Below are 23,872 nucleotides of genomic sequence, written 5' to 3'. Positions count from 1 at the left end.
GTGCCCTTTTACGAAAGACTGCATGAATGCCCAACTGCAGGGTGTGCCAAAAATGATTTTTAAAAAGGTAAAGATGAACTACTAACTGGCTTCGTGCCATTCAGGCCAATAGTAGGCAATCTGAGCATTCTAACCAATAGCGCTCTGGATAATAATAATAATAATACCAAAGCTTATAGAGCGCGACAGCTACCCCAAGCAGGGGTGTCCCGGCGCTGGGACTTGTAGTTTTGCCTTTGCCATAATAAACGCGGGCCTACAAATACTAGCAAGCTAGGTGCTTTAGGCCAGGATACCAAGTAGCTGGAGGCCAACCGGCACCTGAGCGCTGGGAGAAGCATACTTCGTAACAAGTGCAGGGCATTTGCAATGGCACAGGTCTTGCGTTTGAGTTATTTATGTGTTTTGAAAACCAGCATGCGGTGCGTAAACATGCATTTTGTGCTTATAGTCCTTGCTTACGAGAAGCAAGTCTGGCGCCTCTTTTACTACCAGCCTTGCTTCCCATAAACAAGGGCTATAAGTCAAAGTGCATGTTAACTCACCGCCTGCAGGTTTTCAAAACACATAAATAGAAGGCATTGTCATTTACAATGACACTAGATCAAACTCGCGTAAATGCGAGACCTATTGCATTGCAAATGCTTGTTTTTTTTTGGTGCTCTCCGCAAGAATGTCTGTGGGTATAACTGGGAATCCTAGTGTACTGCAAAGTCATAATTTACAAGGTTTTAAAAGTTAATATATTTGAATAAATAATGGGAAATGTGTTTTTTCCCCTGATTTCGAAGGGGAGAACCTCTTCAAACCCCCCTTGCAAGGCTAGGCTTGCTCGCTACGCACTGAACCGGGGCTGGTCTGACTAACGCTGGCAAGGGTTGCTTTTGGTTCCCAGTACAGATCTGATACCTGCGGTTGGGACACATTTGTGACTTTGTGTTCAGATAGGCATGAAGTGGGTCAATGCACTTATCTGTCTAAGGGGTTGCTGTTTGTGTTGTCCATGGCTCAGCAGAACCTGGCGATGGGCTCTGTTAAAGGTTATTTGGTGTCTGTCGTCTTTTTTGAGGTTGCTGGATCAGCCTTCCCTGTTTGAATTGTCGTTTCGGAAAGGTTTGTAAAACAGGTGTCCACCTTCTCCTTTTATTAATCTCCAGTGGGACTTGAATCTGGGCCTCAACTTCTTGGAAGACTCTCCTTTTGAGCCTTTGCATAGCTGTTCTCTCAGGCTTCTGACCCTCAAGGTGGTCTTCTTAGTGACCCCATCACGTCGGCCTGGAGGGGGAGCGACCTTCATGTTCTCTCGGTCCAACCTCCATATACTACTAAGACCGGCTTTAGAACTGGTGGCGCCCTGTGCGACAACCATTTTTGTTGCCGCCTCCCCCCATGACCTCCTCTTCGGATTCCTCGCTAGCGCCAGAGAAACGTGCCCCTCATCTCTCCCTAGCACCTTTCTCACATTAATTTCTGTTGTTTTGAAGCATAATGTATATCACCCAACCAAACTCTTTTTAGCAACATCAGGAATAGATAATGAAAGACTGGAGAAAAAATACATTACGTCCTAACCTATTTAATGCAGTTTGCATGCAACTCTTTGAAGACAGTCCAGTAACCTTCACTGTTCTATATTAGGGTTGTATCTTTTGAACTGCAGTAACAAAAGGTTCTCTTTGACGCAAGCAGTAATCCACATAAAATACAGATCTGTGATCTGCACTGTATGCGTTTTTTGCAGGAAGCATATTTACCCTCTGCACTATCATAGGATGAGCCAAATCTGCCACTAGACAATTCTCTCTCTCATTCTCACTCTCACTCTCACATTAATCACGAGATATCTTGACATTTTTATTGCTGCCTGAAAGCTGAACACACAAGGAACTGGGCAGCAGCTGTTTTTAAATCGTAAGTTATTGCTAATCACAGTACCCCCCTTGAGGTCAGCCGCCCCCCCCCCCCCCCCCCCCCCCTCCCGGTCAGCGCCCAGTGCGGTCGCACTGCCCTAAAGTTGCCCTGTATACTACATTCTTCCATGACAAACTGGTTCCCCAAACACATACCTTCTTCCTACATAACGTGATAATTCCCTTCCCCGTCAGCCAAGCAATCTCCCTTCCAACATTCTTGCTCCGTCTCACCCCTCTTAGGAGGAGGAGAGGCTACAATGTTTGGACCCATAGAGGGCCCTTAGTTTTGATATCAGTCGTATCAAGGACCATCGATTGGAAGATCAGCATATGGTTTAATTTACCCAAGCAAAGAAGGGTAAAGCTGTGCAGAAGAGGACCTTCTCTCGATGTATTATATGCTTCATAAAACTGTGCTACGCATAAATGAAGAAGCAGCCTCTAGAAGGCTTGAGAGTTTTGTCTACCAGAGAAAAGTCTGGTACTACTGCATTAGCACGTAGAGTCTCTGTCCTTGACATTTGCCAGGCAGCATTGTGGGCGTCATCTCATACCTCAACAAGGCACTACTGCCTAGATGGCCAGGTCTGTTGAGAGGGGCACTATACTCACTTGGCCTTGCTGGACTTCTCGGTTTAGGTCAATTTGTAGTCACTCCGCCTGGAAGGTTATCGCTGTGGTATTTAGTCTAAGGTAAGGAATCTGCAGTTAGAAGTCTTTTCTAGAAGAACATGTCAATTCCTTAGGTAACGCCTTTATGGTAGAGACTCTTATCCTACTGCAGTTTCCTCCCCGTTCCCTCTTCCTCCCCGCCCTTAGACCCAGCACACTGATGGTAAATATTCTGACGTGGCTCTGTGTCTGTGGATGCGAAATGTGTCACAAAAGAAACTGCTCTCAGCGCACCAGGGTGGTGCCTATATAGACACGGCACACATCACATCTGGCACGCTGGCACGGATGCAGTTGATGCAAAGCCGTCTGTGTCTTCTACCAGCGCATAGGGGTACTGCCAAGGATTTTCTAGTTCCTATCTGACTCCTGGGAAATATTCTAAGGTAAGAAATCTGAGGTTTGATAGTCTCTACCAGAAAAGGGGTTATCAAAGTTAAGTAACTTATTCTACATGTATGTTTGTTAGAGTGCAACTTCCATTGTGCTTTTTAACTAAAATGTGGGATTTGCAGGTCTTGTTTCTTAAAATAATCAAGCTTCCTCCGTGTCACAGGCAAGTGTTTCATACAGCTATATCAAGTAGTGTTTCAGAGAGAACACCTGAAATGCCAGTGGCAAATTGAAGCTGGAAATTGAAGATGTGTTTTCTTTTTTGTTGACTGTAGATGAATATTGTGTCAACATCATAAATGTTTGGTTCTCTCTGCAGAGTGGCTGTAACACAGGGCTGGGCCTCTCTCCTCCAATATGTTGCCCAGGCTTCTGTTGGATGTCCGGTGCTGTCCGGGTTGGCGTGGTGTACCCAGCTCCTTACGCAGCAGTTCCAGTCTTCCCGAACCCCAACCTGTGCCTCTTCCTTCCCATGCTCAAGTAGTAATTTGTGGGGGAGGTATCATGGGAACCTCTGTGGCCTATCACCTCTCAAAGATGGGCTGGAAGGATATCGTCCTGCTGGAGCAGGGGAGGTAATATTGTATTGTATATTTTCACCATTCTTCTTTCTGGAGAGTTTTATTGGTTTTAGGAAAATGTACTCCTGAAACCAGGCACATTACATTCACCTTCATAGCAAAGGCATATCTGTTCCAGCGAATCTTCACACATCATAGCTCACTTCATGCCTACTATCTTAGTGTAATTTATGCTTTTATACAAATGTTAATATGTTCTTTGGGGCTCAGATATCTGAATTGGCATTTACAAAATTGTTTCAGATGAATAACTAAATTTTGAACGACAGAGCCAGGTTGTAGCAGGGTTTCTTGCCAGGACTTCCTGGCGGAGAATTGCAATGGTCACAGATAATTATGCATGTCCTGGACCTTTTGATAGAACGAAGATCCTTTAATCAGGTCTGTTTTGGAAAAGAAGTAATATTGCATCTAAGACCTTTACAGAAGTGAGGAACTTGTATGAATGCCGAACCATGGATAAAGTCAACAGATCTTTCACCTGTCCGATCCACATATGAGGAGCTTTGACGATAAGCTCAATCATGAGCCATTGTCTACCAACAGCTCCAAACAGGGCTGTCTAGAATAGGTGGCAGGCAAATAGGAAACACTTGCACCAAATCCTGACTCCATTCCTCCGTGATGAGAGGATAACTGAGAAGTACCCTGAAGCCCTTGACTGATTTACCCTGTTGAGATTTGTGTCTTGGCTAAGAACTAGTCAGACCCTGAGCCAGGGGAAATAACCTGTGAGCCTAAAGAACTGGACAATAAGACTGCGGTCTCACCGACCTTCCATGGGCTAAATCACAGAGTGTAGGTCAGTGTTAAGACTACTTTAGTCACGCCAGAAGCTCTTGCATGGTTGGTTGTCTCTGTGGGGCTCCTCACTCTAACCAGACAAGTCAAGAATATACCATAGAAGTCTATATGATAGAAAATTTTATATAACAGGCACCCGTAGAGGAGGCCGCTATGCTAATCATAATCAAAGCTTTAACCCACCGAAGTTAATCCACTGTCCTCATGGGTGAAAAATGTGTGAGCTCACTTATTTTCAGTTCTGAGGAGGAGTCCTCGCCTAATGGGTCTTTCCCTAATTTCAAATGTTGTGCATTAGAAATATACGAGAATAATGCAGTGAGCAAAATATATAAAAGCCTATGAATTGTTCTTGTTAGAGGCCCTACATTAGTTTACAGGTGTCATTGTAAGACAACAAGTATCAGGAAAATAAATTCACATATATTTACCATTTAGGCAGGCATGGGTAGTTAGGCTTATTGTCAATACTTTAGTGAACTATGTGAGTAAATTGTGAGCTCAGTTAGCATATCATTTGCTTATTGATAATTGACAAAACCTTTCATAACCTGAAAATTAGGAAAATAAAACTAAGTAGTTATACAGGTGTAGGGGCCTAAATAGTCAAGACCACCCCGTATCTTGAGATGGGTCATCCAGATGAGTTATGGAGATGAGAAGTCTCATGATTATGCCCACCCAAATGAGATACAAAGCAGTTGAGAATTACTCAGTCCACAAATTCTGTTAGGACAATCTAGATTAAAAGATAGAGACACAGTTACAAATACTCGGCACAAGTGTCCCCTATTAGGGCAGTACTAAAATGGTGCAGTCAACTTAGGTGAGAGGAAAGGAAGCTGAAATGCTTCAGACCACAGTGGTTAGCAGAATCACCTAGACAGTCCAACTGTGGAGCAGTCCAGGTACAGATCACTAAGCCATCACGGTTACACAGTAGATGAAAGATCTGCATAAAATATGCAGGCGTTGATTCTCTCTAGGCATAAGTTAAAGTTTAAAAAGATGAGCCAGCCACGAGAGCCCCTAAATCCTCAATAAATGAGGTTTTGTGCATTGCAGCAAAATATATGCTAGGTAAAGTGAAGGCCTTAAAAGATATAGAGTCTTTGCACATAGAGATAATTGGAGACATAGCATTTGAAGACTTGTTTAGAAGATTAACTAGTGTAGAGAGGGAAACTAGCATGGAGGGAGTTGCAGTATCAAATTGTGCAGCCATCTCCTCTCCAGGTATTCTATAGTATGGACGCAGGTCACTGGAAGATCTTGAGTCATTAGGCTGTTACTGCGCCTTGCTTGGTATCTTGTGTTTATTGACGTTCTCTGTATTTTACTTCTCCTCAGACTGAAAGGCTTACAGATTTCTTTTTTTCTGTCTCAATATTTAGATTGGCAGCTGGATCCACCCGCTTTTGTGCTGGCATTGTGAGTACCGTCAAACACATCTCTATTGAAACAAAGATGGCAGATTATTCAAATAAGCTTTATCAACAACTGGAACAAGAAACTGGCATTGCAACAGGTCAGGAAAATGAGTAGTATCAAAAATGTCTGTTGTAACCCGACTCCTTACTGTTATGCTAAATGTCGTGGCTTTGCTGTGGTGGGTAGAAAGGTCTGTGTTCATTACTTTGCTTTTCACACAATGTTTGTGATGCTAGCATTTTGTTTTATTTGTTGAAATATATATGATGCCTCTAGGCAAGGCACATGGTGCTCAAGAGCCTTCTTCTTTCCATAGGATCTTTGCCTACCCTGGGAGGTTTTCAGCACGTATTTGCTCTCTTTCAGTTAAAAACTGTCAGTATGATAATTATTTGTACAATGGAAGTTTCCATTGTGTTTTATTGCTGTACATGTGCTGAAACTCCCAATTACTTTAGACAGGGCTGATTGAAAAGAAGCGTGACAGAGGTTAGTCTAAGCTTTTGGTTAAGCATTTTGTATTGCTGTTTCTGATTATTGGTTGGGTACTGTTTATCACTTAATATTATTGAGAAGGTTGACTAGCTTAGGTGTTTGGTAGCTCACTTTAGCCTCAGGGTAAGGTTTCAGTATTGTTTTACATAGGTTACTTCATAACACCTACTACAGCTTCTGATACAGGCAAGATTCTGATAGATGCAACTATTGATATTTACAGATGATGACTAACAAATGCCGAAGAACATGATGAGAGGGCAATAATGAGGAAAAAGGCAGACCACGTGATAAATTAAAGTGTCAAAGAATGTAACAGTTGGTGAAAAAATGTCTTTGAAACCTGACTTTAAAGATACATATGGCTCTAGCCATCAGTTAGTTCAGAGGTGAAGAGGATGTGATTTTATGATGTGCCAGGATGGTTCATAGTAGCATGACTGAGATTGGAATCGCTCATAAACAGAAAGTAGATGGAAAGGTGGGACAGCAACATGATTAAAAAAAAATAATCGAAAAACACTAAATCTGTGAACTCTGAAAATCGAGCTGGAGGACATCTCCACTCAAGCCTGCTTAAAAATATTGCCCCTTTTGTATGCAACTAAATATTGCATAAAACGGTATGTTTATGTTGGGATGGGTACATCATGTTGCCTGAAAGAAACTGAGACTGTGACACCTTTTCTCTGAAATACCAATTTTAGGTCTGAATGTTAGCATGGGTTCAACAACAAAGGTTTAGATTTACTTCAGTGGTTTGTGGTTTTCCTTTGAACAGGAGTAACTACCCTTTCGATAACCAAGCTATAACACTACTAATGTTTGGTGGCAGCTAATTATAGACTAAGGTACAGGTCTTTTTACCTGAATCCCAGTGACAAAACTTCTTACTAGTACTCCTGTGTAAGTCTGTGAAGCATGTCTTAACCCTGCTACAGATTCCCCATTATTGTATGAGAAGTGTGTATGAATATGCTTGGATTCATGTATGGTGGGGCACCCATGTTGAGGTCCCCCTGTGTGTATGTAGCTCCTAAGGCTATAAGGTGCCTCATAGGCTTAACAGTGGGTGGAGTTGGCTGTCTCCTCTCTCCCTGTGCTATTCCCTAGATTTACAGTTCCTCCTAAATTCTTTGTAAAGGCCTGTGCTCTGTCTGACATCATTAGTTAGAGAAAATACAATTGTGACACCAAACTAATTTGAGGATGTTAATGTCAGAATGCTCAGAGCAACACCTACACTACAGCTGTAGTCTGGGACTGTGGTCATGGTGCCCACCTCGCATTGATGATGGGCTGCATTTTTCTCCTCCCAATTTAATGCCTTGTGTAGTGGAAACGATCTGAGGGAAATTGCCATCTTTTTTTTATTTTTTTTAAATATCTTTTATTTATTTTCTGTACATTTGTCTTATGCACTGGAACATATATTTGTATAATTATCACCTAAGTTATAAACTCGCGTATGCAAAATAAGACTTTTCCAACATAGAAATACTGCGATATATATATATATATTTGCGACATGCGTTCTTTCATGTATACATAGAATATTACAGTTTCCCTTCGCATGTGAGTATCATCACCTCTATGGACGGAACAATATCTATATACCATGAGTGCAGTTCTTTGCCCAAATATTCAAAGTCTTCAAATACATCCAGGTATTTAACATTACTTTCTGCATATATATCTGATACTGGAGCATTGCAATAACAGTACCCAAGCGACATACGTGTACTTCTGTGAAGGTGATGGATATTATTATTTTAACATGAAAACTACAACCAAAAGAATTTGAAAAAGAGAAATCAAATGAGATGCCAGTAATGGAAACATTGCGAAAAGTGTAATCTAATATGTTATAGCAAAGTCATGTCATTGGTAGGCAGTTCGAATTGTGCCACATGTTTGGTTTGTAGCTGAATGAGTGTCAGAGTGTCATATATCAGACTTTGTTGTCATGGAACGTTACACAGACACGCAAGGTCAAGTCTCATTTCAACAGATACTCCATGATTCAGCAACGTTTGCAGCGCAGTATAGCCACTGGGCATCGTCTCCCGCATTGTCTCCTGCCTGCTGCAGAGGAGGTGAGTGTATTACAGCATTAGGACGTAGTAACGTTCTGAGGATGTCATCCCAGGATTGCGCTATTGGATACTTGCGCAGTCCCGCCGTTTCTTCCCTGTGTAGAACAGTGCTTTACGCCTGTGCCCATACCTCCAGGGATTTCAGCCAGCTAGCTGGCACAAGAGGATCCCTGTTTTTCCATTGTTTAGTAATTAACCGTTTAGCAGTTATTAGGCCCAGGTCGTGGAATCTAGAGCGCACACTATTATCTTTGGTGCGAATATAAAATCCTAGGATACAGACCTCCCACGTGTTGGGCACTTGAGTGTGGGTGCACCTCGCAAGAGTCCCTGTTACTGCGTGCCAATATGTCTGGAGTAGGGGACAGGACCACAGCATATGTAGGAAGTCTGCACCATTGAGCCTACATCTCGGGCAATTAGAGGTGTTTATTGAAATATTTGTTTATTTTATCCGGTGAAAGGTACGCTCTGTGTAGTATATACGTTTGTATGAGTTTAAACCTGGAATTGCGCGGTATATGTGTAGCGCTGGCTAATACGCGACCCCATTCTTTATCAGACCAGAGTTGGCCTCTATCTTCAGCCCAATGCGCACAAAGACTCGCTAATGGCTGTGACACGTGTGCAAGTAATGCTTGTACCAACCAGTGGATCACATGCGATCCTTCCCCCCCATAATATGTAAATACTGTATCAGCAGATGTGTTAGCGGCTCAGTTGTCAGCTCGCTCCATGCTTGCGTCAATCTCCGCATTATAGCTGTGTGCAGAAGAAATTGGCCCACAGGTATGCCATTATCTGCTGCCAGGGTTTCAAAGGACGAAAGTGTGCCCTCCACTTACAGGTTTTCTAGTGCTTCAACCCCTGCCTCATGCCAAGACGCTAACTCTAGCTCGGTCACTGCTTCTCTGCCTCTGGGTGTACCTGCATGTGGCAATGTCGGGGCGTATGGGACCGTGTCTTTGGTGGGTTGGAGGGAAATTGCCATCTTGAGAGTGACAATTTCTCCTGAACATGGTTGCCACAGAGCAGCGGGTCACTAATAAGAACAGACACATGCAGTGAATTGTTCTCACCAGTAGGTTTGGGGCAATGTTTTAGTTTAGACAGTTGGTTTGGGTCAACTGACCACAGGACTAGATACAAACTAACCCCTCAAGCATATCTAGTTTTCATCTTTTACTTCCAGGTGCTCTTCACACCTGCGTAGAGGAAGGAGTGGAACAGAGACAGAAATCCAACTTTCTCTTAACTAAGTGTTAAGGATTATTCCAATGCTAAATCAGAAGAAATTCTGCTGCTGAAGGATCCAAGAGATAGACTGCCTAGTATGACACAAGTGTGCCCTTTTCTGCCCGAGTCAGAGACCGAGACTAGTGAGAAGCCACACTTACTGAAGTAAGCCCAACATATATATTATCCGTAAGAGACAATAGTGAAGTAAAAGCTAAACTAAAGGCAAGATTAATAAGAGAACAATAAAAGTCAGAACAAGCTTGTCTTACTTTCCACAACTATTTTAACTTGCTGTGGCCATGGTATAACAGACACAACTATACCCAGGATAGGTTCAAATGTCTGGGCTCCACCTCAAATGACCAACATAACCTCCGATATCCATGCAGAGCCTACGATGCATAAGCACAGCCTGAAATGCATGCTGGAATCTTCAGTTGCCATGGCTCAACCTCCCCCATCTAGATTCATCTTTACTTGCACAGGGACTTTTTGTTCGTCTAGACACTGGCTCAAATGTCTTCTCCAGCTTTACGAGGTTAGTGGGCCAATTTTGGGATTTGTTAGGTGGCCATATTCCACCTTGGTATTAAAGGTATGTCACAGCCCTCAGCGGTTGAAGATAAAATGAGCTTGTTTTACACATGTACCCTAATACCTATAGTCAAGGGTTGTAAGGCACTGAGAGAGAGCTACAAGGTCGAAGGCTCTCCAGGTCTGGGAGCCTGGTGAGTGAGTCAGACTAAGCTGTGCAGCTTTTCTCTCCCACCCTTGCCGCCTTCTCAAGCTGCACAATGTAATGTAGTGAAGTGGGCAAAGAGTTTCTGCTCTGTATCTCCACTGGTCCATCATTGGCAAGTATATGGTCCAGAGAATGAATGGCACTATGGAAGCCCCAAACATTCCATTGAAGGAAATATTTTTACAGTACCAGATTCCTTACCAGATCAAGGGAGCAGAATTTTAGTTGGTTGCAGAAATGGAAGAAGGGGGCAAGGAATGTTGAGATGTAAGTTTGTAGTTTACGGGTAAAAGGCCGTAGGAGCCCTATGTGTTATATTAGCTCGTCTGCTCCTCATATCCCGTCCTATTTTACTAGCTCATTCCCTTAGGTTGCGGATGTGATCTAATGCTTGTTGAAGAAAGTGGACCAGGGACACCTTGGTTCTGATCCTAGCTTTCCCTCTTGACCAAATGATTTCTTCCTGTCTTCTTGTGCCTCAGTTCCTTTACATACCAGAAATCATGAGCACCTAAAGAAGACAACATTTCCAATGAGCCTCATGAAAGAATATGCATTTAATCCAGTGGCTGGAACAATAGCATTGAAATTCCAGATCAATAGGATCTTTTACTAATGAAATGTATGGGACTTGATGGATACTGGGGATAGTCCTAGTGAGAAATGTGTAATTAATTTCTGTTTGGAAATAGTGGTAAAACGAGGATCACTTGAGAGATGTGAAACAGTGGCAGGTTAAAGTGGAATTTTTATTTAGATGTAGAGGTGTCCCTCCCCCCCAAGATGATATGATAAAAGTATCCAATTCCAAATCACTTTTGGCTACATTAATTGGCCAGACATTCATTTTAGATTCAGTTGTTGTGGTGTTGGATTCATGTAGGACTTGAACAGAAAACCAACCATAATGCTGTTCAATAAAGAGAATTTTCAGCCTCTGCACAATTTCAAGGTTCTGATTACAATATGAATTAAAAAAAATAGCTGTGCTCATAACCACCTTACCACTCACTCTCCAATGTAAGTGGTACTAATGCATGCTGCCAGCCTAATAGGTTAAAGGTTTTCTTTTGCACTTTAAAACATATTGTTGGACCCGGCCTTTTTTTGCAGTCCCCCCCTGATGTTTGCCTTCTGTTGCTTAACCTGTTTTTGTTGTCATTAGAACTCTGAGCACATTTTTCTGCTAGCCAGTGGTAAAGTACTTGTGCTCTCTCCCTGAAACATGGAACAGTTGGTATATGTCTGATTGGCAAATTTTAATTTACTTGTAAGTCCCTAGTAAATAGTACTGCATGTACTCAGGGCCTTTAAATTAAATGGGTCTATTGGGCAGCAGCACCCATTGTGTCACCCACTAAAGTAGCCTTGTGAAACGTGTCTCAGTCCTGCCGCTGCAGCTTGTAGTGCAGTTTTAATCTGCCAGTTCAGTCTGGCAAAATAAACTTTTTGTGAGGTGTAAAACTTCCTAAGGTAGGCCCTAAAGGCTCGTGTGCATGGTGCATTGTATCTCAAAAGTAGGACGTGTATTTTAGTTTTACATGTCTTGGCAGTGAAAAATCCCTAATGTTGTTTTTCACTGTTGTAAAGCCTATATCTACCATTGATTAACACTGGGTTACCTTATTACTAACATTTGATTGGGAGAGGATGGAGATATGCTGTTTATTCTCAAGTGGATTGTAATTTAAAATTCTCTATAGTGGTAAAGTGGGATTTTGAGTTACAATTCTGCAATTTTCACTTTTAGAAAGTTGGTATTTCTTGTCCCAACCATTTATGTCTTCTGCCAGTTTTCTCAGGCACATGCTTGTGAAAGGCTCTACCATTGGGGTTTGTGTATTGCTTCTAGACAATAACACACAGAAGCCTTAGGTGTGGACAGGAAAGGCCATACTGGCAGACAAATTTGGGAGGAGGAGGTGCGTTGTACCCAGCCCTACATACACTTTAAAGAGCTCTGCCTCCTGCACACACAAGGGAATCTGATACCAATCCTTCTCTGCCTTTCTACCTGAGAAGAAAGACTGGCACTACTTGATTTTTTTCCCAGGCTAACCAAAGTGAATCCAAGGGTCAGTTGGCTGAACTCCTGTGCAAGCTAAAGGGTCACAAGCTTTAGAGGCTTCCCTACAACTGCTTAGCTGACCTGCTGCAACTGGACCAGCCTGAGCCTCTGCTGGAGTGAGTCCCTTATTCCCGAGAGGTGCCTCCCCAGGTCCTGGACCCTTGGCTGACATCAGAGTGTACTTGTCTTAAATGAAAGGTGAAAATCCTGAAGATTGGACTCCTCACCACCATGAACGGGCCAGTTCATGGCAAGTCTTTCCCACCCACCACGACCACCAACACAACGTTCCTGTGAGACCTACTCTTTGCATGACAGTGACCACCAGCGACGACTGGTAACATGAGACCTACAATTTGTGCTGCAGCGGTTGACAGTCCGTGATGACCACCAACGCAAAGCTAACTCAGTGGCTGTCAATGACTCTGTACGACGCCCGACTGGCTCGCCAGAAAGAGATGCATGGGGTCCTTCTCAATGGTGTAATAGAGAATGTGCCCCCTATACCGGGACAAGAGCATCTACTCTCTTTACTTCCTCCTTCTCAAGAAGGACAGCTATCTGAGGCCAATCTTGGACCTCATGCCCCTCAACAAATGTATCCTGACTGAACGTTTCCACATAGCAACTCTGCAGAACCCCATTCCTTTGCTCCAGCAAGGTAACGTATTAGACCTCAATGATGCCTACTTTCACAGACCCAGCCACCCTGCCCAAAGAAACTACCCCTGCTTTTGGGGTACGTTGGCAGCTCTACAAATGTAAGTACTGCCCCTTGGGTTCACCACTGTCCCATGGGTCTTCACAAAATGCCTGGTGCTAGTAGCCGCCCCTCTCTCAGAAGGGGCGGGATGTTCCCCTATCTCGACTACTGGCTGATAAAAAGCGCTGGCAGGCAACGATTCGTAAACCACACTCAAACTAAAATCTTCCCTGCTTCACAGCTGGGATTCACCATAAAGGCCAAAAGGCATACCTTCAGTGTTGTGGGTCCAGTTCTTCTTGGGGTCTGTCTGAAAGGCCCTTACAGGCAAAGGCCTACCCTACCAACAGAGGGTGTTGGCATTTCAGCAGCTACTGCCTGTTTTTCAGCCCAGTCATCAGTTTACAGTTAGAACCGTAAGGCTCCTCCTAGGTATGATGGTCTCCTGCATCACCATAGTGCCCCATACCAGGCTCCACATGCGCCCATTGCAGGAGTGCCTGTTGGCGCAGTGGTTACAAGTAGAAGGCCACTGAGAGAATCTAGTGTTGTTGAATGCTAGTGCCTATCTCCCTCAACAACCTGTTTTTGCATATAAAACTTCAGGGCTGACATTTCATTTTTCTTTAATCAAAGAGGTTGAAGCACCTTTGAAGCCTTATTACTCATAACAGATTTGACAATTTTTAATAAACCATTTTGGTTACTTGGCTCAAAATAGAACCCCTTTGATCCATTGGTCTTATTGGACTCCTGTCAGACTTCACAAACTCTGTCTCTTCTCTGAAAATCTATGCTGCAATTTTAAATAAAGAAGCACCAAACAATGTTCACAAGGAACTCCTTTATATCGAACAGTACACAATCTGCAACTAGAGTAGTTGCTCCAATTCAATCATAATCAAGATAATCCTTATTCATGACCCTCGATTGAGTCACAGTACGAATCATATCAAAGTATCTATACACATTTGTTTATTCGCATTCCTTAAAAAGCCCATAAACGTATTGATTTAAGGTATACCTAACTTCAGCCGAAGTAGGTGATTTTATTTTACAATTATAGTCTGTACCACAGATGTATTTCCTTAAACATAAGTCATTGAGATATTTGCATATCGTTGCACATTTGGAGTGGTATTGTGAACCCCAGTGAAGTGACCATAACCTATATTAGTGAATACTGTGTGACATAGTGAAAAAAAGAGAAAACAGGTTATTGGTAAAATTCAAAAGGAAAAGTTTATTATAATAGAAATTAATTTAATTCAGGCTCTCTCTTTTGTATGGCGTCGACGGCGTTTCGACCCTCTCTAGATACGGGGTCTCATCAGGACTGTGTTTCTGGGGACTGAGAAAAGGAAGGGATGTAAATATGGATAGTGGGAAATACATGATAACAAGGATAAGGGCTTTTTTTTTTAAAAAAAAAAGGGAGGGTGAGTACTGTGGCTTACCAGTACAGCACAGACAAGTAACCGTATAGGATCCTGGTTGTCGGTTGAACAATGAGGTACAAGGACGATAGTAATCCAACCTGTAATCAGGGAATACTTTATTTTAGTGGTGTTTACTTTTATCATTTCAGTGCACACCAAGGTGATTAATGGGAGGCAACTCACAATGTTAATTCCCAATTAAAGGCTGCGATATTTCAGGATGTCGGTAGAGCCCACAACGTTGGCTCCTCGCATCTGTATTCACGATATTGGTGATGGCCCACGCTGTAAAATAATGGTCGTAGGCAATTGGTACCAGAAGGAGAGTGAAATAATTCACGTCAGTACCTGTAAGATAGAGGACTGTTCACTTACTTGGTATCACCTATCCTGCTCCCAAGTGAGTATGACTTCTGTGTGGGAGAGCCGGCTGAGCTACGTGATAAAATTTGGCCTAGCCGGTGCACAGGAACGATAATTATCCACCTGTAATCAGGGAATACCTTATTTTGTGGGGTTTACATTTATCAGTATCAGTGCACACCAAGGTGATAGATGGGAGGCAACTCACATTGTTGAGTTTCACAAGCGATGACCGGGATAATTCAAGATATCTGTATAGTCCACAACTTTGGCTCCACGCTTATATATTCACGCTTTAGATCACCCACGCTATTTAGGCATAGAATCCCAGTCCTTATTTAGGCATTAGCCATGCTATCCAAATACAGGCATGGTCACCTACATCCGTCCATCCCAACGTGACAACAAGTTCTTAAAAACCAGACCCTTAAGCCTTTGGGACTTTCCCTAGCTAGGATTATTGATTTCTCCAAGAACTCATCTATTATGCATGAACTACTATTCCTTGGGGGTTCATTCATGACGTCTTCCTCTGGCCGACTTTACGTCAATGGTAATATTCCTAAGCACCTTCCAGGTATAAATATACCTTCCCTTACCATGGCAAACCATGGCCCGGCTGCACAGCTCGATACGGCTCGCCACGGCAATTACGGCAGAATTAGAGTCCCCGCCTGACGTACTGACAAGACGCTGTCATCCCTGCTCGCAGAGAATCCAGTTTCCAGTGTTCTGACTCCCTTCGCGGGGTGTTAGAGTTTGAGACCCGAAATGAGATTCCCACTTCTCATTCTAAGGTACGGAGCTGACAACCTAGAGGGACTCTTGGCATATGCAAAGCTATAGCATACCATACTATAGAATGCAGCACCTACGTCTTACCATGTACTACACTTAAGTTAGGTACACTGGGGTAGAACTATTTAGAAGCATCAAACGAGTATCCGCTTTTTAGCATATGTTATTTATGTATGTGTATATGAATATATGTCATAGCTAGATGACAATGCTGTTGCAGTATTATTTCTTCTTACTGCTTACGCTGTACATATTATATCTCGCATGCTGTCTTGCGATTTTTACAGCTCATATCTCTTACACGAGAAACAAGACTGTTTAATAAATCCCTTTTATTGAAACGCCGTCTATCTATTTCTGTGTAACTCTGAAGAAACTAAGCATGCACGATTGACTGAGTGAAACTGTTATCTGTTGTTTCCACGATTCTGAGATATGTTCCGATTCTAAGGGAAACAAAGTTGTCATGTTTATGCGGTTGCCAGACACTACTCCTTTCTTGTTTATTCAAGGAGTTTCTAGTGGCCTCTGAGTTAGCTGGCACACAAAGTAATTAAGTTTAATGTACTTGGTGGAGGCATACTGATCTCAGTCCTATGCCACAACTATAGTGTATATTATTCCAATGCGCAGAGCCTATAAGGGAAATAGGAACTACACTACATGGCGCCCAACAGGTTTGGTAAGGCACACATTAAAAAAAAATGTTTTTAACAATTTTGTTATTCTACAACGATGCGTTGATTCATACATTCGCTTGTGCCCACAAGAAATTACAAGATCACAATATTTTAGTAACATTCCGTTAGATTAAAACTGTACATTATCAGGGTTTTTCTTTTGTACCCTTCACCTCACGTATGTCAGGGTCCATCGTCTCCCGTAACCTTATAATCTCAACAGTTAATCATTCACTATCCTCGGATTGTGATTCTTCTCGCGGGGGCTCGCAGATATTGCCCCGGTATCTATTCCATCCTCCCCACACACGGGTCCACTTTTTAGGGCACCTTCTATGTACGTATAGAGATTTTTCTGCCATCATTACACCGTCCAAGGGTTGGGGTAAGTCTGGATCCCCAGAGCTGCGCTATATTTCTCTTTGTTATGGCCATCCCCAGCGTCACCCAATCTTGAGCCGCATGGTTTAGGTCCGTGGGCTCCCAAATGTTAAGGAGACATCTCTTGGGTTCCGGCTGAACCGTTACCCCTGTCACCTCTGATATTGTACGCATGATTGCTTCCGAGTATGTCACGATTTCAGTGCAGTGCCAGATTGTATGCCAGAACGTGCCAAGCGCGCCACATTGTCGCAGGCAAAGAGGGGTGTCTGTTCTGCCCAGTTTGTGTAACAGTGTTCTTGTATAGTAGGTGCGGTGTAGCACCATCAATTGTATTAGTTTTAACCTAGAAGGGATCGCCACCTCTTTAGGTGATGCTATTGCTTCCTGCCACTCATCTTCATCTAATTCTCCTATATCTTCCTCCCATCTTGTTTTAAGAGTCGTTGTGGGGTCTGGCTGGTTATTTATTATTTTCCTATGTTTGTGAGATGAATTTTTTTGTCATATGATCTGTTAGTAATCGGCCTTCCAGGGGTGAAGATTCTGGTATTTGCGAGCCTGGTGGGATCAGGGCCCTGAGTGCATGTGTAATCTGTATGTATCTGAATGTTTCCGTCGTCGCTTTGCCATAAGTCGTTTCCAATTGTGTGAATGGAATAACCTCACCTTTTCTCCACAAGTCACCCACCCTGGAGATGCCAATCAGGTCCCATTGCCTGAAGCCTTTAGTGTTACGCAATTCCCCAACTTTTGTGTGTCCCATAGTGGAGTTGCCTGTGTCGTGACACCATCCCATCCCGGTGGCCGTTGTGCCTCATGCCATATCTTAACTGTATGTGCTGTTGGCCCTGTCAGGGTCATTTTCCTGGTGGTGTTATAGAGTGCCCTCATCATCCCGTCCACTCCCAAAAGATGTCTATCCATGCGATAGGCTGGTTCCTCTTGTGGCGCGTGCAGCCATTGATTTAGGACTGTAAGTTGGGACGCCCAATAGTACGCTCTTATATGAGGTAGTGCAATCCCCCTGTCGTACCAGCTCTTTATCAGTTTGCACGTGGCTATACGGGTCGATCTGCCATCCCATAGTAGTTTATTTACTTCCGAGTTTATTGCTACAATATAAGCCGGGGGGACCGGGAATGGTGTATTCTGTAAGGCATATAGGAATCTGGGGAGCGCCATCATTTTAAAGAGGGCTGCCCTACCCAGCAACGTGAGTGGTAGTGATCGCCAGTGGCCAACATCCCGGCGAAAACGTGTCAGGGGTTTCATAAGATTTTCTTCTGTAAAGAGCTTGTCGTGGTGCGTTATGTAGATTCCCAAATACTTAAACCCCTTGTCAACTATTTGTTTTTTGTAACCTCTTTTTATTGACATTTATAGGTTACCGTGATGAATAACAGATACAGATTATAATCCATTGAATTGCATATTACAGCTCATGTCACTGTACATCACTAGTCGTAGAAAGAAGGGTTGATCAACAGATAATTTGTGAACCCTATAGTCTCTTGTTGTGGTTATGTCGTGTGAACTGGGATATAACACAAGAAGAACTGGGGGATGGTCATGGAATTTTACGCCCGGGCCTCCCTGTCGGACGCTGGAATAGGTATGTGGGTGTGATGTGTCGGTGGATTGCGGTCGGTCTGACTCTAAAGTTCGATCGGCGAGAGTGGCGTTGTGTGCGATAGAGCTGCCGGTGGTTTGATCGCGCCAACGGGGAGGGACTAGCCTGGTCAGTCAGGGTCTAAATCTGTGATTGCGGGATCGTTGGTGTATGGATGTCACCGCTTGGGTCCTCACCGGGAGTCAATTGCTTAAAGCGATGTAGTAGTAGGGCCCATTCCATTGAAATGGGATGCTTGCGTAACCCTCTCACCTCCTCCTCCCGCACCGTTTCCTCCTCCGCTGCCGCCCATTTGTGTGTAGCTCCCACCCAAGCTGCCCTTGTCAACTATTTGTATGTCACAATTTCGTGGGAGTCTCGGGAGTGGGCCATGTAATAAAAATATTAGCGATTTCGCCCAGTTTATAGTGTGACCTGATACTCTGCCGTATGACGCACAGATGTCCAAGAGACCATTGAGTGAGCGTGCAGGGGAAGCTAGATATAGCAACACATCATCCGCATAGAGCGAGATGCGATCTTCCCATCCCATAGCCCATTTAAGTCCGCGGATTACCTTGTCTTGTCGCATCCACGCCGCCAGTGGCTCCAGTACTATGGCGAATAGGAGCGGCGACAGTGGGCAGCCCTGTCTTGTTCCTTTACCCAAGGGGAAATCAACCGAGATGTGCCCGTTCGCCACCACTTGCGCCATGGGTTTAGTATAGAGCAGTTTTACCCATTGACAGAACTTGGGGCCAAAGCCTAGGTGGTGAAGGACTGCAAAAAGAAACTGCCATTCGACCATGTCGAATGCCATTCGTGCATCCAGGGACATAATTATGGCGTCTTAGTCTATACTGGATCTCTGCACCATCACACTGGGGAGCCTCCTCAGGTTTAATGTCGTATTGCGGTTCGGCATAAATCCCGATTGGTCTGGGTAAATCACCGTTCCCAGATATGGTTGTAATCGTAATGCTAGCGCTTTTGCCAGTATCTTTGCTTCAGCGTTTATGAGGGATATCGGTCTGTATGACATGCAGTCTTGTGGCGGCTTCCCAGGTTTATGTACAGCGACTATCGTGGCCAAGCGCTGGTCTCTAGGTTGTTCCCCCTGTTTTCTACTGTACTTGTACATATTAAGTAAGTGTGGTGCAAGAATGGTGGCCGTTCTTATGTAGAATTCTACTGGAATACCATTTGGTCCTATGGCCTTTCCGGTATGTAGGGTATTGATTGCTCGTATGAGCTCATCTTGGGTCCGGTCTGCTTCTAAAGACTGGGATGCCTCGTGGTCCAGTGCTGGCATTTTGTTATCTTTTAGGAAGGCTACATTTTCTTCCAATGTATTCGTGGCCAATGGTGTGTATATTGTCTCATAGTGGTCCGCTAATGTGTCTGCTATTTGTTGGGGATCTGAGTTTGTGATTCCCTGTCCTGTCTGCAGCTGGGCTATCCATCTATTAGCTCTTTCTTTTTTTTCCAGCCAGGCCAGGAGCTTGCCTGCCTTATCACCTTGTTCATAAATAGTATATTGCGTGTTCGTGAGTTTGGATTTTGTCTCCTCACATGAGTAGGCTGTATATTTTTGTTGGGCTAGATGCAGTTGCAGTGTTGTCTCCTCTGTGATAGTTGTGGCGTGATCCGCCTCGGCACATGTTAACTGGTGCTCTAAAGTGCGAATCTGGTGTTGTTGCTCTTTTTTGTGATGTCACCATTGAAATCGCCTGACCACGTAAAACTGTTTTTTATGCCTCCCATAGTGTCGTTGGCGCGGGGACTGAGTGTATGTTCTCAGCGAAATATCGTTTTGTGGTGGCAATCTGGCCCTTCCTAATCACTTTGTTGTTAAAGAGGCCAGGATAGAGCGGAAACAATCTACGTCTTCCCGGGATAAAGGATGTGTATGTGATCCATACTGGTGAGTGTTCTGATATGCCCCTGGGCAAGTGTGCCACCTCCAGTATTCTTTCCATCCCTGCTGCCAGCGTAAATATGTAATCTATTCTAGAAAGACTATTGTGTGCCCCTGAGTGGAAGGTATATTGGTGTTCCTTAGGGCGTCTGGCTCTCCAGACATCCGTGAGTCCAATCGCGTTTACGAAGTCATTTAATTTGAGATCGGCGCCATTAGGGTCTCTGGGGTTTTTTCTATCTATGGAGGCGTCAACTGTGGCGTTAAAATCTCCCCCTATGACAAATTCCCCCTGAGGGAGCGATAACAGAAATTTCCCCAGCGCTGGGACGGCAGCCTGATGCAGTGCAGGTGGAATGTAAACCGAGACCATATTGTATTGCCTCCCTTACCATTGACATGAGATCGCTGTAAATCTCCCCTGCTCATCTGCCCAGGATCCAGTCAGTATTAGGGGGTAACGCTTTTGGGTCAGGATTCCCACACCCCTGGATCCGTAAGTGAATTCCGAGTGTACCTTCATTTTGTAACCCCATCTGTCCAGGCCTTTACATGCTGTGCCCGTCAGATGCGTTTCCTCTAGCAGTGCCACTGCTGGTTCTTTTCGTTTGATATACTGAAGAACCAAACCTCTCTTTATCTTATCCCCCAACCCGTTCACATTCCATGATAGTACCGTGAGGGGAGCGTGCCTTACTTTAGCGTCTGGAATTTTTGAATCTATAACTGTCATGAACCGTAATGCTAACGGTATCCCATACCAGGTGTCTTGTTTCTAGATCTCGTGCTGTCGTCTCTTGTTGTGTGCATCATAACATAATCAAACTCAAACCCCCTGAACTGAACCCTTCCTCCCTCCCACCTCCCTGTTTCCCTGCCTAGCGGACTTTGAACTACCCACCACCCCAACTTAGCAGAGTGCTTAGTTCCCAGAACTGTGTACTTGCTTGAGGGGGGGGAGAGCTGCTCACAACCATGCCGGGTCTCTCCCTTAGTCCAACGTTATGTCCACATCTTGACTTATATCATTCAGTAACGTTGGCCCAATCATTCACAGGGACCAGTGGATTGGTACTTATAGCTCCTACAGCTAATTCCCTTCTGTTTCTTCCATCAACCTATCACCGGCAGGTTCTCGGCCCTATGGTGGCAGCCTCATAGCTATTTCACTGTCCTGACAGATTTTAATCCTAATCTGAATCCCTTGTCATGGTTTGCGACGCCACCTCCGTAGGTGTCTCTACTTCTCGCGCTGTGGACTCTCCCGATCTCCCAGGTAGCTGTCTGTTTCCCTGTCCTTGTTCTGGGCTCCCCAGCCTTCCTCCTTCCCTCAAGCCAGTCGTGGGCCTCCTGCGGTGATGTAAAAAAACATGTTTTTCGTTCTGCCTCCACTCTCAATTTCGCCGGGAAGAGCATTGCATATTTTAAGTCGCGACTGCGCAGTTCTATTTTCATTTCCATTAAGTCTCGTATTTGCCTCGTTACCATCGCCGTGTAGTCCGGATACATCATCACTGTGCTGTTTTCAACCTGCATGGGGGGCGCAATACAGGGCGCCCAGAATTGCGCCGCGGTCGCGAAAGTTAAACATGCGTGCTAGTATAGGCCTGGGTGGGGCGCCCAGTCGGGGCCGTCCGCATGCGTGTTAGTATAGGCCTGGGTGTGGCGCCCAGTCGGGCCGTCCGCCGGGCACTCAATGTGCCCGTTCCACCGAGAAGAAACTTGACAATCCGCGTGGTTGCAGTTTGGTCTTCCACAAAAAGTTTGAGGCCAGGCCCTTAGCTTCCATTTTTTTGTGCACCTGTTCCAGTTTACGTACTTGTCGTTGCAATGTCGCTGTATCGGAGGAAAGCGTCGCCGTCGTGGATTCAACCTCTGTCAATGTGGTACTGATTTTAGAAACCTCTGCCGTCAGCAGTGTGATGTCCGTGGATATAGTGCCAATCGATGAATGCATCTGGGTCAGTGTAACCATTATGTCCTGTAACGTTATTTCCTTAGTGGCTGTGGACTGGAGGCCATCTTCGCTGCCTGCTTACGACCCCTTGTCAGGTAAATGCTCGCTCCGGTAGGCATATTTTTCTAATTTGTTCTGTTGTGTCGCACGTTGGTCTCTCCCTTCCATGATGTGAGAACGTGGTGGGTCTCCCAATGCTGTCTCTGGGTAGGCGGTACTCACCGCTGCCTGACTGCGTGAGTATCGTCCACGCACAGCCTTTCGGTTTTCCCCCCCACTTATGGCTGATGGGATTTAGGGTCTGTGGCTTATATTGACCACCTGGACTCTTCGGCAGTTCAGTGTTTTTTTAAGGGTGATGCTTTTGCACGTTTCTGGCAGACCCCTCTTTGGCCCCACTCAGTCTGTGGTTATATCCTATGGCGCTGGATTCAGCTGTCACCCCTTTGAGAATGCGCTTAGTGTGTCTGCGCGAATGTTGAAACACCCCCAGTGTTTTCCGGCCTTTGCAGATTGTGCCGTCAGGATTCAGGCCTCGCTTGTAATTATTTTGCGCTCAGGCGATCGCGGGATGTCGCTAACGTTGAATTGTTCCATTTATTTATTTTTAAAACATAGTTTATTGTTTTTTTGTACAACCACATATAGATCCATACAAACTGTTTTTGCCTTGTTTTCCACATGCTCCCCGAGGATTAATCACAAACCCCCGGCAGTCATACAGTGCATAATACAAGGCCATGTAAATCTCTCCAGAGCTTATGCGTCAAACAAACAAAAAACCCCTCCATACCAAATACCCTACCCCTAAACACTATGAAAATTTATAAATTCCCTCCCCCTCCCTCAGTCCTCACCAACAACTCAGGTGGCCGCCTCTGTCCTCTGGTATCCTACATTCCGAGGAATATCTATGTGATGAGTTATATGATGTACCCAGCTTGTTCCGGGGCTATCCCCTCATCCCCGACTCGGTCTCCGCCATCAGCATACGGTTCATAATCTCGTAGTGCCTGTACTAACGCCTCTCATGCAGCTGCCGCTTCTAGCACCTTATTCTCGTTGCGTCTGCGCGCCCATTGATACCGTAACGCGCCCTCACTGGTGGCCCATTTAAGAAATTCCCCTTTCCATCGTTTACTAGTGGGGACGTTGAATTGTTCCATGCCACCAATTCAGGCTTCTCATGTTGTCTCAGGTGCCCCTGCTCCAGGTCCGTATCGGCGCCCCACCGCGCTGCCCCCTATCTCCGGCGTCCGGTGCCTTTGGCATGCATACTTTGCATCCCCGCATCCTTGCTGTGTCCGGCTTCCCGATGCTCCCAGGTCTTGCTTTTCCCGCACTGCGCTCTGTGCTTGCTTGCCAGTGTCTCTTTCCCGCTGCGGCCCCTCCGAGCTCCAGCCTGTTTCCTACCGGCTCCGCGTCTCTCCTGCGCACTTATTTGTGCGGTCGTCCACCGGAGCCCTTCAGTTTCTTGTCGTCAGCTTGCCGGTGCCGTTCACAGTATTGAAGATGGTCTGGCACTGGGACCTCAGCGAGTATCCACCCAGCAGTCTTCCGTCGCTTTTCTCCTCGGCAGCTGCGTTG

At 44.8% G+C, this 23,872-nt stretch overlaps 1 protein-coding gene across 2 annotated transcripts in view; it reads left to right on the top strand.

Moving 5' to 3' along the window:
- PDPR (pyruvate dehydrogenase phosphatase regulatory subunit) overlaps positions 1–23,872 on the top strand; it is a 567,407-nt gene that overhangs the window by 20,186 nt on the left and 523,349 nt on the right. For both annotated transcript variants that reach the window (XM_085640040.1, XM_085640039.1), the window contains exons 2-3: positions 3,298–3,553; positions 5,758–5,891. In XM_085640040.1, coding sequence (XP_085496166.1) covers positions 3,336–3,553; positions 5,758–5,891 — 352 coding nt within the window. In that variant the 5' untranslated portion in view covers positions 3,298–3,335. The remainder of the gene's footprint in view (positions 1–3,297; positions 3,554–5,757; positions 5,892–23,872) is intronic.

Source organism: Triturus cristatus, chromosome 12 (genome assembly GCF_964204655.1).
Source record: "Triturus cristatus chromosome 12, aTriCri1.1, whole genome shotgun sequence".
NCBI classification, from domain to species: domain Eukaryota; kingdom Metazoa; phylum Chordata; class Amphibia; order Caudata; family Salamandridae; genus Triturus; species Triturus cristatus.
This window is presented reverse-complemented; position numbering and strand designations above follow the sequence as displayed.